The 19602-nt window shown below is 42.0% G+C and overlaps 1 protein-coding gene across 2 annotated transcripts; it reads right to left on the bottom strand.

Annotated features, from left to right (window-relative positions):
• Nucleotides 1-1924: 1924 nt before the first annotated feature.
• Nucleotides 1925-17282, bottom strand: fam53b (family with sequence similarity 53 member B). 2 transcript variants are annotated; one of them, XM_040134764.1, is made up of 5 exons: nucleotides 17069-17282; nucleotides 10318-10544; nucleotides 9415-9469; nucleotides 6615-7378; nucleotides 1925-2394 (listed from the first exon to the last, which is right to left on the bottom strand). In XM_040134764.1, exons 2-5 carry the CDS (start codon nucleotides 10405-10407, stop codon nucleotides 2032-2034), a joined length of 1272 nt encoding a protein of 423 aa, XP_039990698.1. In that variant the 5' UTR covers nucleotides 10408-10544; nucleotides 17069-17282; the 3' UTR covers nucleotides 1925-2031. The 2 variants fall into 2 exon arrangements, with proteins under 2 accessions (XP_039990698.1, XP_039990699.1); XM_040134765.1 differs by having other exon boundaries at nucleotides 9415-9463.
• Nucleotides 17283-19602: the final 2320 nt, after the last annotated feature.

The following is a 19602-nucleotide window of genomic DNA, read 5'->3' as shown; positions in this document are numbered from 1 at the left end:
GGGGGTTGTGAACGAGTGTAGTGCGGAACATTGGCATGGCATGCCCCTCCTCTTATACTCCTATCTTCTCACAGAACACAGCCTCCTTTCACCTCTGTCCCTCCACTGATTAAAGGCCGGGGGGCCTCCGTGTTTCGGGCTGCTACACAGCACGTTTACAAGGTTTCTCCTTAGCCATTTCCTTCTCGACTCATTACCCGAAAAGGGCTTAACGGGTGAAAAGAAGCAGCTTGCATGTACCACAGGCAGCTCTGACACAGTGTAAATATGACCTCACTGTGTAGGCATACAGATTCTCATACAACAGCATAATAAGCCAATCCATTACATGAATATGCATTGGCATTGTAGGAGAGTTTAAACAGACAAGTATGCTTTGTGTCATATTTGTATAGCATGTCAAGCAATCTTCAAATTACTCAGCCGTTCTTTAATGAGGCGATTTACTCCCCTTAATGCTACCTTGCGCGTTCAAAAAACGACAAGCATCGTCGCAAGTCTGAACAAACATGCAGAAGTGGTATGCAGTCTCACTGGAGCAGTGGATCAGTAACAACAGTATATTTCTGGAGGTTTGCACAAGCACAAGAATTGGGCCGGGGAAGCAGACAAACGGAGCAGCAGCAGCAGTCCTGACACATGGCCCACATTCACAGCCGCCTCCCACGTCACTGTGCTCCTCAGAGAAAAAGCCCCTTTTGTTTTCCCAGCGCAGGGAGGGAGGGAGGTCTATGGGGTAAACCGCCGCTCAGCTCCACCACTCCACCCGCCATCAAAAAAAAAAAGAAATAAAGAGACAGGACTTCCCACCCCTGCCTGGCGTCATCCCTACTCACTCCCCGCTTCAGCACACAAACACAGGCTCATCAGTACTACCATTACTACGGTTGTGATTGTCTTTTCCTGCTACTTAATTGGGTCAGTCTACATTGTTGCATTAAAGACGTCTCAAACAGTAACCTTGCTGTAAATGCATAGGCTCTGAGAGTTTTTTTTCTTTCAGATTTTTAAGTGGAAGTAGAGAAACCACAGTGTAAAAATACTAAATGACGAGAAAACATCCTGAAACTAAAATCATTTAATCAGTAAGATGTACTTAAAAGTACAAGTACGAATTTGTGTCTTTTCACGCCCACTTGCATCCTTCGTTTAACTTTATATTCAGTTGCGCCACATCCAATATTCACTTCATATTCTTTCTGAACACACAAAGATATAGTCTGGAGTTGGCATCCAAAATTTTGTGGGTACAGATGCTGAAATAATGTGATTACAAATGACACATTTAAAACTGTGTTTATTTGTATAGAAATATGCTCATGTTTTACATAACTTTGTCGTTACAAATCGTAAAAAGAATATTAACGCTATTAGCATCACAAAGTTTTCTCTCAAACAAACGGGAGCATAGCTCTCAGAGAAGCCTGATGTTATTGTGTGAAATGTTAAGCTCTTCAATATACTTTACAGGTGGTGTGTGCGTGCAGCTTGTTGCTCGGGAAGAGTGAAAGGGGCTTTACTAACAGTAGCTCTCGAAGTAGTCTCCATTTCTGTCCATCATGTACCCTTGTACTATTGAAGAACGTCAGGGGAATGGACACTCTTTCTGGTACAGAAAATTTATACAAACCTGCTGTGAATTCTCTCCAAACATAGTACAGTGAAGGTAATCAGGGTTACAGAGAAATGGTTAAGACCCCAGTCTCTGAGCCAACATTAATACATCAGTTTTATATTCATCAGTTCTATTATCTCCACCTGAACTCATCCTCTTGACTTCCTTGTTCTCCTGAGACACAATTGAGATACCGCACAGTGGGGGAGTAGCTTCACTACAAAAAGTCCCCGAAAATGGGCCTTGGCCCACAAAGCTCCTGCTCAATCTCTCCTTGAGAAAAAAGACAAGTGCTGGATCTGCATTAGCTTTCCACTTGCTTTGTCCTTAAGACTATCAGTACTGTTTATTGTACCACCTGGTGATAAACATTCAGTCCCCTAAATTAGCTTCCCCCAAGAGGAAGGCAGTCCAGCTCAGTTCCTCTCAATTTGTTCTATGTCGAGCTCGCCTCCGAGCTGGTACACGTCCTTCCTCATGCTACACAGCCCCACCCACAGAGACTCATTTTCCTTCCCATTCGTCGTCTCTGGTGTTACATCGCCGCAGTCTGTGGAGTTCCAGTCCACCTCCTCAATTGTGGGGTCTGACGACTCGTTCCTGGTGATCTCGCCCTCTTTGGTCTGAGGCTGAACGTCCTCCAAGACGTGTTCATTTGCAGATGAGTCGTCAGTGTTGCACTGAGCGTTGCTCGTGAGGGTGGGGAGGGCCTGGCTGGACTCGCAGCTGTCTTCGCCTGTGATTCCAGGGCAGCTAAGGCTGTGGAAATTCCGAAGTTTCTGTGGAAGGAAAGAGAGGTTTTTTGATGTTCTCAAGGAAACAAAGATACAATTACATAAATATGTCAAATCTTTGGTCTGGTAGGAGTCCACAGTCTCCATGGCATATCTGTTGAGGAAATCAAAAACATTTCCTTTACCCTGGACTATGACCCATGTCCTTAGTAGTACACAAACAAAACTAAAAGCATAAAGCCATCTTATGAAAACAATCCCTCTTCTGTACTCATATAGTATGTGGGTGAGTCAGTGAAGTCTGAGCTGAACACTGGGCAACAACCACTATAATATAAAAAAGGGTATAAATTTAGCCTGCATTACATACTGGAGCAACTGGTTGTTGGATGAGTGAGGCCATGCGATCTGAGGTCCAACGGGAACCCAGGCAGCAAGTGGCCAGATACCCAGAGGGCAGACATCGCTAATGCCGGCCTTTTGACTCTGCTGGCCTTTCACTGGCACTGCACAATGAACACATGCGTCTGGGAAACCCAGAAACTTCCATAGGCAAATCCACATGTGCCAGCACTGCTGCAGGAAAGTCCTGTGACAGCTGTGCATGCTGGAGTAGGAGGCTTTATGACAGCGGCTTATCCAATCTGTGCAGCTAATGTGGAGAAGGCAAGACAGCTGCCTCATGCCTGACCACTACGGTGTTAGGCCAGAAGGCCACAGGAGAATAGGGCCTCTGTGAAACCTCCTGTCACTTGTGTGCTTATGTAATTCTTAACAAGCATGGGACTGTTGGGGATGCAGCTTATAGCCCAGTGTACGAACTACAGCTGCAGTTAACTGATAGAATAAAGATTAATCTATACTTTTTATGACTCAATAAGTTGTTTCATTTATAAAATAACAGGAAATGCGGACAAATGCCCATCTCAAGTTCTAAGAGCACAAAGTTTAATCTTCTACCGGCTTATTAAGTCAAAACAAAGAGTTAAAAAGCCCAAATGGATTCACGTTATAATGATATGAGACACATAAAGGGTGAAAATCCTCACATCAGAGAAGCCGGAGTCTACAAATATTGGTATTTTTATTTGATGAATTACTTTTGACAGTAAATCAATTATGAAAGTTGTTGTCAATAACATCTGCTGTTGCTCAACTAATCAGATGAAACCCTTGTTTAAATCTTCACATGAAAGAAAATCCCTAATAACACAAGATAGAATTGTGCTACAAATCCGACAGAAAAGAGTAGTAACAGTGATTATTTCTGCTACTTATTATTGTATTGAAACATTTTTCCCCAAATAATTGTTACCTGAGCTGTTTTTAAGTTTATCGACAGCTCAGCTAGCAACTCTGCAGAGCTAGCAGTACTTTCATTTAAATGATATCAGTATGCTAATGCTCAATACTGATGTTTTGCAGGTATAATGTTTACCATGTTAACCATCTTAGTTTAGTGTATTTGCATGCTAATATTTGCTAATTAGCACTAAACAGAAAGTACAGTTGAGGCTGATGAAAATGTCATTAGTTCTGCAAATACACTGTTATAAACCAAGGTTTGGACAAGAAATCTTGAGCTGATGATGGCGCTAGAGGAAAAGTCAGAGAATCTCTAAAGTTATTACAATTCATCCTGTGAGGAACATCAACATCCACAACAAATATCCTGGCCATTTATCCAACAGTTAGAGAAGTTTCACTCAAAACCACAGATGTCAACCTCATGGTGGTGCTATAGGAGAAGTCAGGGGATCAACAAAGTGAAAATCCATGAATGCCCGTGCCAAATGTCATGAGAGTCTATCCAAAAGTTGTTGCGATATTTCAGTCAGGACCAAAGTGGTGCACCGACTGACCAAATATGAGCCATGCCACTAGCGTGGCTAAAAACCTGCTTATAATACTTCCACTAATCATTTCAGTTCAATTATGACCACAATAATATTCACATAGTCAGAATTTATTGCCCGTCAAAAGCTCTGAATGCTAATATAGAGACCAAGGCAGTCAGAGCTATGAATAAGGTTGGAGGAGACGGGAAGTGAAAAAGTAAAGTTATAATCCCAATTTTAGACTAGACAGCAGTGAGAAAGGTCTCTGCACCGGGCAGCACCAGATCAAAAGGGGCCCTGCTGTTTTTCTTGGCTCTTGTCAAGCGGGTACATTTGTCAGCACCAGGCTAGTGTCACATTGATGCCTTCTGTATCTGCGCTTCACTCTCAACAGTCAGATTTCTGGCCCAGACCATGGGACCAAACTGATAAGGCTGTGAGTAGTCTGGAATATGGCAAAACAGTGGCATCTACATTAATTAACTCCAACTAACTCACGACACAGGAGGTGTCCTGCAGGGGACGAGTTTCAGGTGGGGAAAAATCGTCTTTGACACAGTGTCCTCACACAAATCTCTGTACACCATTATTTAAGGGCCACAAATAAGTGCTGCTGGTGTTCGCTTTGCCTGCTACTATAACCCCCCCCACCCCGATGAAATGGAGAGAAGAGCAGAAAGTCTCATCCATACTGACCTTGACTCTCCGTCAATATAAGCTGATCAATAGCTCATGAGGCCCGGGTTGTGGCAGCGATCCACCCACTGAGCTGAATTTACAGAAATCAATATCTCTTTACCCAACACGCATCTCTCCTGTGTGACGATCTATAACCTCTGCCACAGCTGCTCCACTTCCTGACATTCACGGAGCCGCAGTGAGCCACGCAGAGGGTAGCAATTTCTCCCTGGGTAAACTACACCGCTGTGGTGTATGGATGAGAGGACATTTTAGAGACACACTCAGCACTCTGACCAATCTTTGAATAGTAAGGTGACTTTGAATAGTGATAGGGTGACACGTGTGAAGCACGGTAAAGCCCTTGAGCTGAGTGCCATCTTTGCCACAGAGATTTCCTGAACTTTCAGCATAATCAATTTACCATCATAAAAAACAAAAGTGGCCTCACATTTGAAATGTTGGAACATTTTCCTGATAAATTTCTTTAAACAAATCAGCAATTTTCAAAATTGTCTTCAGTTGATTTAACGTATTAGCACTGGTTATGGCCTTATTTGCGCAACTGGGCCAAAATGTCTGGCAGTCCTTTTTCTCCAGGGCTTGCTTCTAAACCACAGTCACATGAAATAAATTAAAAAAGATCTTAAATAAAAAAACAACAAACAAAAAAACAAATAAACCTGATATCCAGTGCAATCTGTGCAACAGTCTCTTCCTAATAGGGGAACACAGGAACACAATCCACATCCGAAAAATCCAATGCTAACAATCTCAGCACCCTGACGTCCCTCTGTAAAAATATTGTTAGTTGCCTCGCCTATGGTTCTTTTCTCCACACTGACCTTGTCCCTGTTTGGAACGTGTGTGGCGTCTTCTTGTTGTGTCACAGCAGCGCTCTTGTTAACACACCGCTGAACTCTGGGTGACTTTCTCAGAGGGGCCAAGTACAGCTCTGTGTTTACGATCCAGCCGGTGTAAGTGTGAAAATTTGCTGTGTGTCTGTGTGCTTGTGAGGCAAAGAGACAAACGGGTGCCAGGATGTGCAGATAAAACCGACTGTTGAGACATTTTCAACTTCAGAAATGGATCCGCTCGAACCAGTGGTTTCATCAGATCGTTTCCATTTCTTTTATGAATACAAACTCATCCGACCGACTGACTGATGTCTTGCTTCCTAGTTTAATTTTCTTTATTCAGTTAAAAAAATGGCATTGTGAAAATACACACCCACATAGTGGAATGTGACCCAGAAAAGGCTTGCACGAATGAACAATCACCATCATTTAATGACAATGCCTGCAGAAACACTTTGAGGTTTGCTGAGGGAGAACAGACACAATGGCGTGACCTTAGTTGGAAGTGTTTGTTTATCCAACAGGGAAGGAGCAAATTGCCCCAACAACAGAGTATAACCAGCTAAAGTTATTGAGACTGATGGACCTAGCAGAGATTCCAGCTGACACGACCATTTCCTGAGGGTCTTGTCTCAAGCTTTCGACAGTGATCTTTTGGAGCACACGAGAGGGCTGTGGCAAGTTCAAACAATGAATGCCACCCAAAACACAACTGGCAATTTCTTCTGATAAATTATATAAGTTTGTACAGGATACATACTCCTTATATTTTAAAAAGAAAGCAGCAGGGATTGCAGTATTTAATCAGTGTATATTGTCCTGATTAAATATAATATAAAGCATTTTCTTGCTGTGTGATCTGTTTTACAGAGAAAAACTTTTAAGTACCAACCTGGGTCATCTTTGCCAGATCCAATGAAGGCCTCTGTTTGTGTGTGTCAGCTGGTCTCCTGCGCTTCACACCGATCTTCTTGTCGTTGAGGACGCACGGCTGTGAGCGACTGCGGGCGAGACCACCCTGTCCACCACGACGCTCCAGCTCTGGAGTGGAGTCAGGGGAGCTGGGTGGAGAGGGTCCACGGGGCTCAGGGAGGCAGATCTGTTCATGAGAGAGGTAGAGGGGCGGCGCTGAGGGCTCGGAGGACAGGGGCATGGAGGAGGAGGGTGTTAGACCAGTGAAAGCTGAGGGGCAGGGGAGACGCTGGGTGAAGCAGGGCAGCTCCAGGGTGTTGGAGCGGGCAGGCAGGCTGAAGCTGGAGCTACGCTGCATGGCTGGAAAGCCGAGCTGCGAGTTCCCAACGCCGCTGCGCTGGACGCTGCCTCCACTGTGGCACCTCCTCTTCTCCACAGTTGTCCACACACGGGAGCTCTGAGGGCGCCAGGTAGAACGGCAACCACCGAGCTCGTCTGAGCAAGATAGGGACCGGCACTGCCGCTTGCTGGGGGGGGCGGTCGAGTGCGAGGACGCAGCCTCTGTCAGGCTAAGGTCCTGCAACAAGCTGGTGATTGTGCTTGAAGTGGAGCCAACATCCCAATCCCAGTGGGCTGAACTCTTGTGAACCTCAGGCAGGACGTCCCACAGGCTCTCCAGGCTGGTCCCAACTGGCCTCTGCTGTATGGCACAACTATTACCCATCTCATGCCACCGACTTGTCTCTGCAACAAAGAACCAGATTCATTTGAACTTAATAACTTTTAAAAATTAATTGACAGGTTAAAACCCTATTCCAAAATATAGAAAATATGGATTTATTTTCCACAATTTACACAGAAACTGTTCAGTAAGTTTTTGGTGAGCAGTCTTGATTTTGTGCTTTCTAATTAGATCTGACAAAAAAGTTCAAAAGAGGTGAACTTTATTTATGAATTTACCCTGATGGGCAACACTGTACTTAACTTTTTGATGTTTCCCTGAGGCAAGATACAGTGTAGCTATGTGTGATCGAAATTGGTCTGACTCTCTTTTTTATGTACACTTACAGCATTTTTATTAATGTATCAAACTAGGCCCTCAACATCAGCCAGTAGATCCTGAAGTAACTCTGCTGCTCGAGTAGTGGCTTGTTAAACTCTCCATTCTTCACTCTCTATTTTTAAATCAGGAATGACGTCACCATCACTACTAGGGTTTTAAGAAACAAAAATCAGACACAGTGTGCAGGGTTTGCAAACTCCCTCAGAAGAACCTAACACAATATCAGAATCATTTTTGGAATGAACCTCTGAGAAGCAATTGTCCTTTTTGTTCAAAAAAAATAAAATAAAAAATAAAATAAAATAAATAAATAAAAAAAAAAGCTTTTAGTCCAAAATCCAAAATTCTACGATCATCAGATGTTAAGTTTGGTAACCTCAACATGCACCACATCCATGACACTGCTCCAGTCCAGGTCAGTGTGTTGGTCTGAGCATGTGTACTTTGTAATGACACTACTCACTGCTTTGTGTAACTGGCACTAAAAATAAATCCTTTGCTCCAGGCTCTGCTTTACTGTCACAGTCTGTAAGCTGATTGGAAAATGGAACAGAGCTCATTGTGTAACAGACTCTATATCAAACCTCGTCTCTGCTTGATAAAATGTCAATAGCCCATCATAAACGTTCAGATTTAAGTTTTTCTTTTTGCTTTATAAGAGTTCATCAGACCAGCTGGCTACCTGCCATTACTGATCGTCTCTAAGCCAGCACCATAGTTACCATGCCAGGAAAGCACCTGTTATTGACACAACAGAAACTCGCTTGAATTGCTGAATGGGTCAGCCAACTGAACTGGTCAGTCAACTCTGAGTGAGATACTAAACATCGAGGCCACTGCCCACTCCTGGTATGCAAAAGGTCTATTCTTCTCCACTGGAGATAAAATCCCCAAAATACCATCTACAGTACACGGGCAGGACGAGGAACAAAGGGCAGTGTTAACAACACCTACTGGTACTGCTGTGGTCTCTGCCAGGACTTTGCCAATCTTACACACACAATGCCAAGTTACTGTGAGGACAGAATACAATTTTATCTCATAGTACAATGACTGTAAAGGCTGGTCCTCCTAAAGCAAGGTAAATTAAGGAAATGGGCCTATGTAGCCATAACCAAATTTTCAACTCAAGGACGTCACATCCACAGTTCCAAAGAATGCAGGAGTGCCATATGATCCCTGGCAAAGATAAGCCGCTAACACATAACCATTAACGCACGTTAGCACGTTGGCACATTGGCAGGAACACCTGTCGGGCCTGCTTCACATACTGCCATGTGACCATCAATCACATTCAGCAGACACTAACCTATGCCAATAGTTTTTCTGAACCGTTACAATAAGACAGGCCCCTCCAAACCACTGCTGTCACTGAACACCTGACAATTTCTGGACCCTCCAAGCTGCTGAGGACCGTAAGTACATAATGGTATGTAAGGCACATTTACTGACAACAGTGGCCCACAAAAAGAGGAAATATGGTATAGGGCATGGGGAAATGACAAAATATAATGTGAGATGATAAAAGTTTTTAAACCTTCAGAGACGTTGCTGTACTGTATGATTTATGCTAAAGTAGCATTTCCTTGAGGTGTTAGGCCATTTCCAGAAAACTTACTAGAACTAAATCACAACTTTGGTTATTTACTACTAAATATCCATATCGTCCTTAAATGTGCGAATGTGAATGTCGACGAGAAAGATGACAGACCCTTACCCATGAGTCCACAAGAGAAAAGTGCAGTCCCCTGGCTCATGGTCTGTGCCTGGAACTGTAGAAATGTAGAAAAAGACTCAGCTTGTCAAATAACAGAAACTCAGAGAAAAAGCTTTAAAAATTGATAAATAAAAGTAAAAAAAAACAAAAAATTGTTGGAAAGTCAAATGTATAGCTGGTCCCAAGAGTGTATGTTTTAGCACATTTTTTGCTGCTGAGCGATGAAGACCAAGTACAACCCATCAACAAAGATGGAGCTCTGCCATAAATGCCTCTGATTGACGCTCAGCCTGATGACTTCATTTCACGAGGCTGAGGGGAAACTCGGCCCATATTAGTGGGGGAATTTTCTAACTCTTTGCTGGCAGAAAGAAGAATCTACTGCATAGATGCTGATTAGAAAGTCGGAGTTGCTCAGACTAGTTGAACTAAAATATTCAATTGTTATTTTGAATGAAGTAAATGTCGTCTAGTTTTGAATCGTCCGTGTTTTAAACACCCTGGTGATAAAAAAGGGGCAGCTATTATGATGCAATTATCAGTAATTGTAACAAAAACATCCCTTATTCCTAGTCTTCAAAACCCAGACAGTTCTTTTAACATCCTTTCCTGAGATTCAGTAAGGCAACACTTAGGAATTTTCCAACAAATTTGACTCAAGGGAAACTAAAAGTCAAATTTAAGCTGTAATTAAAGAGGACAAAATAGGAAAATATAATGTAGAGCCACAAAACTGCAGTGGAGTGATCAGTGGCCGGCAACAATTTCCTGATTTAGAGCAGCACCTTGTCTTCATCCTTTACAAGTGCAGTTGAGGTCTTTTGGCAAGGCTACATATAAACATAAAGTGACACATTTCACACAGAAAAAAAATGCTTATACAAGTAGAAATTAACCTCTCACCAGGCCCAAGTCTGTACTTTTGGATGTTACATCATCGGCACCCTTCTTTTCCAGTGTTTTCTTGTAAATGATTACCATGGCAAAACACATCCTTGTACCAAGTCATTCCAGTGAGGGCAAGAAAAGCTGGAGGCCATCTTGACGGGCATGGTGTGAGCAGGCTGGTTTCTCATAAGCTTAAGAGCCCTCAGCTCCTCCAGGAATGTGTTTCACTCCTTGGCCCAATCCTGAGCGGACACACAAAGATGAGCACAGGATTAGAATTCAGTACATTTCTGACATTCTGTCGACCATATAAGCAGAAAAAAAACCCAGCTTGATTGGTTCGAACAGATCCCCTGGGTGGAGGCTCCTAAACAGGCTCTGATGATTTGAAAAGTTATTGTGAAAAGTTTGTAGATCGCTCCTCTGTGGAAGATGGCAGCTGGATTCACATCAGTTACAACTACGTGTCCGTGACTTGGGGTCGCCCTTTGAGTTCATTGTACCTGCTGTGAATCCAAGCTGACCACAGCTGCCGTACCTTGCAAAGGAGCAAGCTCCGAAATCACAAATGCATGCATAGCCCTCGATCTTTTCTCAATCTGTCCACATGAGCAACCTGTTCAACATCTACAAAAGTGAAAGATAGGCAGTAGAAATTAAAAGGGAGGCCAGCAGTTTGACAAGTTTCTTTAATTCTCAAGTGAGAATCTGCAAACACTGGCAAAGTGAAATACATTGCTTATGTCACCATATTGCAGTCTGTAAATTTAAATGACACTGCATTTTCACTTCCACATGGTCTCTCCAGCATGCCACCAAAAGTGTGAACTCTATACCTTGTTTTGTTCTTGCCTGTCTATGTGGAGGATTATCAGTCATCTGAGAGAATGAGTTTCCCTAAAGTGTTCCACACTGGAGCACACAGAGAGGAATAGAGCAAAGTCAAAGTTGTGTAATTGAATCCTCAGGGGCTAGCTGAGAATAGCTGACCTTGCGGTTATCAAAACAACCCTCTTCACATTAGTGCTGCACCACAATTACAGTAAAACAGCTGATTAGCCACAGATGTAAATCTATATAATCATAGCAGATGATTTTTACTACCACCAGGCCATTTTGACTTGAGGGTAAGTAAGAAAGTAGTACAGCTTTATTTATATAGCACTTTTTAAAACACACAGTTGCAAAGTGCTTCTCACACACACACAAAAAAATATAAATGAATAAACAAATGAAGAAGTAAATTACAATGTAAAACAGAGCAGAGAGAGAGAGACCAAACTGCAGCAAACCAAAACTTAAGTCAGGGGTGGATGTCTATAAAAAGGCTTGCCTATAAAGATGGGTTTTTAGAAGCCTCTTACAACAGTTCAAACATTCAGGAAATCTGATGAGAGCCGTAGAAGATACATCCAATGTTAGTGATATTTCATTGCTGAAGAAAACAGGGCTGGACGAGCTTAGTAAAATGATGGTCAGAAATCATATACTTATCAAAGATAATACCAAGATTCTTAGTGGTAGATTAGATATTTGAGTGAAATGGACCAATGAACTGATCAACTGCAGTGGCAAAGTAAGGTGTAATTAAAAGGAACTTCTGTTTTATCAATTAAGAGACTGTTTGGTGGTGGCTAAGCAATCGTGGAGGGAGGACTGTTGATTCCGGTTATTGTGTTTAAAAGAGAAATAGATCTGTGTATCACCAGTCATATGATGCCTGCAAGGTCAGGGAGTGTGTCTTTGAATGACAGAACAACTGCAGGCAGGAAAAAAAGAGGGAACCAGAGAGAGACGGTGAACGTGAAAACAAAAGAGCGCTCTGTGCAGAAGATGAGACACCGTGGGAAACAAAAGAGGCGACATCAGAGGTTGCAGGAGGTGAGGTGGAGTGTGTGTGTGTGTATGTAGGAAGGGGGGGCAGCATCACAAGACAAGAGAGAGCAGAAATACTGGAGGTGGTGTTTGCATTCAGCATATGATTTTTATTACTAAAACTTATCACGTTAGGAAAACAGCTCAAACACAAGGTTGTTTTTAGCTGAGTTTTACAAGGAAATCAACGTAGTTCAAGGACGTCTGGCAGCTTTAACTTATGGCCTCTGTGAATAGAAAAGAACAGATAAAAGCTTGGAACTGGAATAGGTCAGGCCAGCTTATACTGTGCGTGACCATTAACCACACAGATCTGTGTTTTACAGCAGAGATAACTTGGGACGTGCTGGGGCAGAGGAAACAGTTGTTTATATATTACCCTTAATGGCTCAGTGATGGATGCAGATGGCATTGACACAGAAAGAAAAAACCTCACCCAAAGAAATTATGTTGGTAAATACAAGAAAGCTTTTTAACATGATGTTTACCCAAACAAAAAGGACACTAAATGATGTTTTCCTTCCCTAGAAAAATGGAAAAAGTCTAACTGTAGCCAGACATTGTGACCTTTAAACTGTAAACATCATCCATTACTTTTAGTTACAGAGAACTGTTGTAGTTTATCATCTTTCTCACACTCAGACGTTACATTTCTATCCCATAAATCTGAGCTGAGCACTTAAAATGGGTGAAGTTTATAATATAATTATAAAATTTCCACTGCTCCATGACTTAAATTGTACACACAATTATTAAAGCCTAACTTTGCCCCACAGGCTTTGAAAAGCATTCAAACTTGTGACAGTTTGTGAATAGAAAACATGTTGAGAAGTGCTGGCAAAGGGCTGTTTGCTTTTCTCCTGTACAGACAAACCTGTAAACCAAATGCAAGTCATTCCAAGGCATGACTTCCCATGCACTCAACTCATACTGCATGAACTGCTGTGCACAAAGATGCAGATGAAGCTATAATCTGTCAAATTAGGTATCTAGAATTTCTGCCCAAGGGGTGCCGCTCCTCTTCTGCCGTCAGAGTCCGAATCACCTCCGTAACGATGCCGCTATTATCTGGAATCAGGGGGAGTCTCTACGCTTCTGCAGCCCGATAGCTCTTTATCTAGGTTGGAGCAGCAACCACCATGACAACTGGGAAGTCTAATCTCTGAGAAGGGGAAGAACGTTGCAGGACATTTCCATCACATGCAAAGAGGCTGCTGACTAACTGCAACAAAGTGACAGTGGCAGTGCAGTGACAGAGGCCTTCCTAAAAGACGACAATAACGCTGCCTTGGACGGGCTGATGAGACTCCATGCTTCCTTTGTGGTTACCAAAAGCCTTTTAATCATTGCTACATTAGGGTGTCAGAAGTAGCGAGCTTTCGCGCAGCCTAAATGAGCGCTAGATAGCACAAGAGAGGAAACCACAGAGTCTGTTGGGTCAAACATAAGGCGGACGCCTGCTTTAGAGTTAGCCCAGTTTTCAAAAGTCTAAACAGACCCTGCTGTATTTTCTATACACGATCGGACACAGGAATGCCATATCATAAATGACACTCTTTTAAGACTCTTACATCGTGGCCCAGTCTAAAAAGGCTGAAGACTGTCAGCTTGCCCATTACAATAGTCATCTAAACTGTGGTCACCCATGAAAGCTCTGTTTCCCAATTAGAGCAGCTTTTCCATACATTGTTTAGACTGTAATCCCATGGGTTAAGCCAACGTTACATAAGGATTTGGCAGCTTTGTGTCTGACTGACAATTGGAATTAATACTAATCTATTTTATAGCCTTTCGAAAGCTGGTGGAAAACACTTTTTGATATCACTGTTGCACCTTCAATAAGCTGAATAGCACAATTTGCTAACTACTTATAAGACTCTTTTGTATCTATTTTGGCATTATTTCACATGCTTGAAGGTTTTTATTTTTGTAAATTGAAACAAAACTTAACATAAAAGTTTAAATGTTAAGTTGAATTTTCAGACATCCTCCTTTGACATTCCTGCACGCATGGCAATTGGATCTGCATCCTGCTCTCAACAATCCCAGGATTGTGGCTGTCTCAGTAATCCAAGCATCTGCTGAGCACCTGAAACAGACCGACTTGAAACCTAACTAAGGGATTTGTGCTGCTCTTCATCACCATACTGCTTGTGAAAGGAATGCTGGGTAAAAGTTTAGCTGTCCCATTCCACTGAAAGATTCCCTGGGAGAAAATATGCATGTTCCTAAAAAGCTTGTTTCCCCGAGCTGTTGGCTCTGATGGCCTATTTATTTGAGTTGCATGGCTTGTGCAGAATCCATATTTGGACTCAGGCATATTTGAGCAGTTTCTCATATCATAATGGTGGTTGTGTTGACAGAACTTGTCATAAAAGGCAGAGAGACATGCAGGGAACATGAAGACCGGATGATTAAATGACAAATTGCCAACAATCTCCTTTTTCTTCAGCACTGCTTTTGCTACAAAACTGTGCGTCATTTTCACTGTGATACTATAAGATTTTTGAAACCCAAAACTTTCATTGTTAGTGTTGTCATTAATTAGGTGCCACAAAAGAGCAGGTGCCACCAAGTTTTGCTACGGCTGACTGACTGCTGAAATTTATGAAACTCATTTGAGGGCGAAGGCTAGCCCACAGCTGTCCGCATGCTCACAGAAATTAGGCTATGTCAAACAGGAGGCACGCTCTACATTTAAAGCAGTGAGTGAATAGTCAGAAATGAGCATGGCTGGGAGGCTTCAATAGTAGTTATCAGGCTCAGTTGAGGGCCTGGGGTACAGCCAAGGTCTCACAAGCATGCAGCTGCCCACTTACCATAAACACAAAGGCTCAGCATGGCTATGCATGGCAGCCAAGGAGGCCTACGTTTTAAAGCAGGCCTGCTGTTTAATTATCTCATACATAATCACTTGCACTGTATACATTTGTCCAGAACAAGAGCTTTGTTGGGCTCTGTAATTGAGGCTTTCAACAAACCTGGCCAAGTTGGAGAGAAATGTTGTCCACTTGAATGCTAAATCTAAGAAAGTCTCTTAATTACAAAGGGTTGAAGACACAACATCCTTCTACTTCCACAGCAGAATAACACTGCATGATAATGGGCCCAAATAAGAAAAATTCACATCCACAGGACACAGCCCCATTAACTTTCAGTCAAAATTAAGAATGGAGGAGAAAGAGCACTCTTGATTTTTACATGCAGGAATTCATCCATCCCCCACACTGCATTTTCCCTCACAAATGATATATATGACACGACAAGAGAAAGTCTAAAATAAAAGTTCTTCAACAGAAGTGTTTGAACAATGTCATAACAGTGATATTACAGTACACATGATCTGTGATAACCTTAAAATGTGTCTGAATATTTTGAGTGATATGGACAAGGAAAGAGGAATCATCTGCAAGCCCTGAAAGGCAGCCTCTTTTGTACTTGAACTAAAACCGTTCAACAGTTTTTCAGATGAGCTTGCCAGCCCTCCAGGTGGATGCCTCTCAGTTTCAGAAGAAAAGGCCCTGAAAACTGAGCTTGCCCAAGTAACCAGGACAAACAGTCCCTTAAACCCTTTTCCAAAATCCCTCATGAAAGGGAAATGAGTTTGGCAAAGAAATTGGTGTGACGGGAGCTCACAGAATGTTACACAGAGGCTACAGAGCAAACAGGATTTTGAACTCGAGAGAAAGGCCACAAGCTACTTGTGATAAAATATGAAATGTACATGCTCAAAAAGTAAAATTATACATTTTTACATTAAATCTTCCATTTTAACTATTTGGCTTATAATTTGTGCATGTTCAAGCCACTTATGAACTTTAGCAGTCATAATCATGGCCATGGGACACTAGGAGGAGTTCAGGTTTAACAAGCTCTTGTGTTTATGATCCCACTGAGCACTTAAACTGCAGAATCTGTTGGACTGTGTGTCAGCCAGACCTGTCTTCATACCTGAAGGGAAGGTTGGCTAGATAAAGATAAGACAACATTCCACTGCATCGGCACAAAGTGTAACATAAAAGAACGAGTGTCTGAGAAAGCCCCAAATAACATGGCCACCAAATAATGTGGCGTTAGGCATAAAGGCATGCACCTCGTGCTTGTTAAAAATGTATTAAAAAAGGTCTTACACATTTGCCACGAAACAACACTGGTCTATCTTGCCATGTGTGCCATGCATGAATGGAAATTCAGCTTGCAATTCAAACTTAGCCAGCTCACATGGAATGTTTTCGATCCAAGAAATGTAGTGTCTCTTTGCAAATTTCAAGGAACGCTTGGCCACTTTGGTCAACTAATCTGATTGAGTTTACACTTATTGTCAGATGTCAAACAAGCCAACCACACTTTCTGTAGTTACATGGAGAAAATGAATGGATGATACTGACATGAAAACTGGTAGTTATCAGAAATCATTTTAAGACTCTATATATGTATGAACATGTTTGAGCTTTACATAAACTTATTGACACTTCTTTTATTAACTTTCCCTTCAATATTTCACCTCATTGTGTCTTTATTAATCTACTGAGAGGTTATACTGACATGATAGAAAAGGGGAGAGAAGGGAGAAAGAGCAGATAAAAATTAGTTTAAGCACTATTTATGTAAGTAATAACCAAGACAGGACAAAAGGGACATAGCTAATCCAGTACACATGAGGAAAAGTTGCTAAGCTAACTAACTGGAGCTGTGTTTAGTGTCCACAAAGAAGTCTACTTTGTTACTGGACACTTGTAATTACATATGTCAGCATAAAAAAAATTTACCATTCATGCGAATCACTCACTTTCAAAACACAAGGGAGCATCACACTTTGTGAACTAGCTACGGCCCCAAAGTTAGCCAGCACAGAAAACTTATTATTCGAGCTATTAAAACTACCACTCACAAGCATCACGGTGAGCCCCTTCGGATCTCCAACAGCACCGGGGCGGCTGGTTAGTTTCGCTGAACCATGCCGAGTTTTGTTTTAGCAAAAAAAAAAGACACGGCAAGGCGTCGGGCAGGAAGCAAAGCGAGACGCTCACTTCACGTCCTGCTCCAGGCAGCTCCTGCAAACTACAACATTGCCCCAGTGCACTACTGTCCAAGATTGCACGCTAATGAGCCTGTGACAACATACACGGGCAGTACCACTTCTGACAGGGGTGGAGGGTGTCTAAAAAGTTGTTTGTGCCACTAAATCTTTCAGTTTGACGCGAATTATTCCCATCATTTGAATTATTACAGCTCCATGTACTACCCGTATTAAGTTTATGATGGTAGAAAGTCAAATATTAACCTCTAAATACAACTTTTTATGTTTTTTTTCCTCACCAAACTTACCACCCCTGCTCTTGTAACTAGTGGTCTGAGCCACCCTGCAGTAATGAAAAGTAATCACAGTTTTGAGCTGTGCATACAGACAAGGCACTTTCACAATGTACAGTGGTGTAACATGATAACCTGGCAACTGTGTGTGATTTAGAGAGCCAAATAGAGGAAGGAAGAAAGAGATGTGTGTTATTTGTGCATTGCCAGCCCCCCACTCACAAAATGAGTTCAAGTATATTAAAGTTTAGTCCTAAATAAATACAGGTACATTCATTACAAACAGATGTTCTCCTTCCAGGTAGTAAATTCAGGCTTTATCATGACCCACATCGGCATGCAATATGTTATAATATAACCGTCCGTATTCAGTTGTCTGTACATACACAAATTGTGCAATGGGTGTACCTATAGTCACCTGCACATAATATTAATATCACTTAAGCTGGTGGTTCCGAACATTTTTACCTTCTGAACACTCAAAATCTATCCATCAAGGAGAGATTTGTCCTAGTAATCTTCTGAAAGAATGTATTTGAGAACTTTTTGGAAGCCTGACAAGGTAAAACCAGAATTTCACAAGAAAAAAAACAGACATTAGAGACATCTTTTCTGTCTAGATAATCGTTTAGTGAGTCTTCTATTCTCTAAAGTTGGGGACCGCTTTCAGTACAGCTTGTTCATACCTATATAATATCAGTGTGTTTGTTTAGCTTTCTGTATGTTTAGATACCGTGTGCACATTGTGAGCAACTGACAACAGAGTCGTAAACCTTGTATTTGGGAGTTCACATGGTTGAAACACTCGGTTATGTTGCTAAATCATTAGCACGATGTAAGCCAATTACAGTTATTGAACTTATCTCTGTATCTGAAAAAGATAAATAAATTCCTCCCCCATAACAATATATACACTAAGCTGATTTATTCTGTGGGGGCTGACGTTAACACAGTGGGGCTCAGAAGGGTGGGGAGCTGAGGCTCACCCCTGGCAGACACCATTGTTAATCAAGGAGTAACATCTGTTGTGTGCCACTAATCTCCCCCAGACTGTCAGACTGTCGAACTGTCCTCCTTGGTTTTAGACCGTCTGCCTTTTGTGTTAAAGGGCACCAAGGATTTGTCTCCTCCACTATGTAGGCTACAGTGTGTGTGTGTGGGGGGGGGTGACAAGTTGTTTTTACCAAAACCCCTTCAGCAGTCTGGACAGTGAACCATTTAGCAAAGAAATACTGAATATATGGCATAGCAAACTTTGCATGTTGTGTTTTGCGGTCCTAAAAGACACAGATGACTCTTTGGGAGCCAGATGATCAAAACATTTCATAATACAGGAGGAGTCTTGCAATTCAACTACTTTGGCAGTGTGTGCAGTGTGTGTTGTGACTATCAAAACTATAGGGGGCAGTATCCACTAATCACAGTGCCACAAAAAGGCCACAAGATTGAATTGAAGTCTAATAGCTTCTATAGTCATTTCTTTTTGACTTTCTTAATGTAACCATAGCTACCAAATGGTTAACAGCAAATAGGAGGTGAGCTTCCAACTCCCAGTACTGAGACCCCATGCAGAATGCTGTATGCCATCTGTGTTTCACACTGGCTGCCGACAGATGGCTAAAGCACTCCTGTTACAGGAGCCATCCCTTCTCAACTTCAACGAACAGTTAATCCTCTCCATCCCTAAAAAAAAAAAAAAAAAAACCCATTTATGATTTAAGATTTAACAGTCTGTTTTCATTCATAATTTGAAACAAATGCACTCAGTCCACAAATTACTTCCAAAGCTGAATGAAGAGTACAGCTATTTTATATGTAGTATTTCTGGGGGGGGGGTTTCAGTCCTAGAATGAGGAACCTTTCTATTAGTGAGCACAAATTCCAAATACAGTCAACTCCAAAAGTTTAGATTTAGGTGACACTTGAGTAAAAGAAAAACACTGACACCATTTGTCAAAATGCAGAAGTACACGCATTTACAAGTTGACTTTCCAAGCCTTGTGGCTGAAGGTATTCTCCGATGTTGCTCAACAGGATACTGCAACTACAGTCGGGACATAAAAAGAGCATATGGCTTTCATGGAACGCCGTCTAAATTTCACTGCCTCTCAT

The sequence above is a fragment of the Xiphias gladius genome, chromosome 9 (assembly GCF_016859285.1).
Source record: "Xiphias gladius isolate SHS-SW01 ecotype Sanya breed wild chromosome 9, ASM1685928v1, whole genome shotgun sequence".
Classification (NCBI taxonomy): Eukaryota; Metazoa; Chordata; class Actinopteri; order Istiophoriformes; family Xiphiidae; genus Xiphias; species Xiphias gladius.
The sequence above is the reverse complement of the archived record's forward strand: the minus strand, read 5'-3'. Positions and strand labels throughout refer to the sequence as shown.

Bases quoted from the DNA above. Each gene is read 5' to 3' on its own strand.
- fam53b (XM_040134764.1), bottom strand. From the start codon at position 10,407: ATGTGTTTTGCCATGGTAATCATTTACAAGAAAACACTGGAAAAGAAG. The intron at 9,470-10,317 runs GTGAGAGGTTAA...ACATTTCTACAG, and splicing joins AAAGTACAGACTTGGGCCTG to TTCCAGGCACAGACCATGAG. The intron at 2,395-6,614 runs GTTGGTACTTAA...TTCCTTCCACAG, and splicing joins ATCTGGCAAAGATGACCCAG to AAACTTCGGAATTTCCACAG.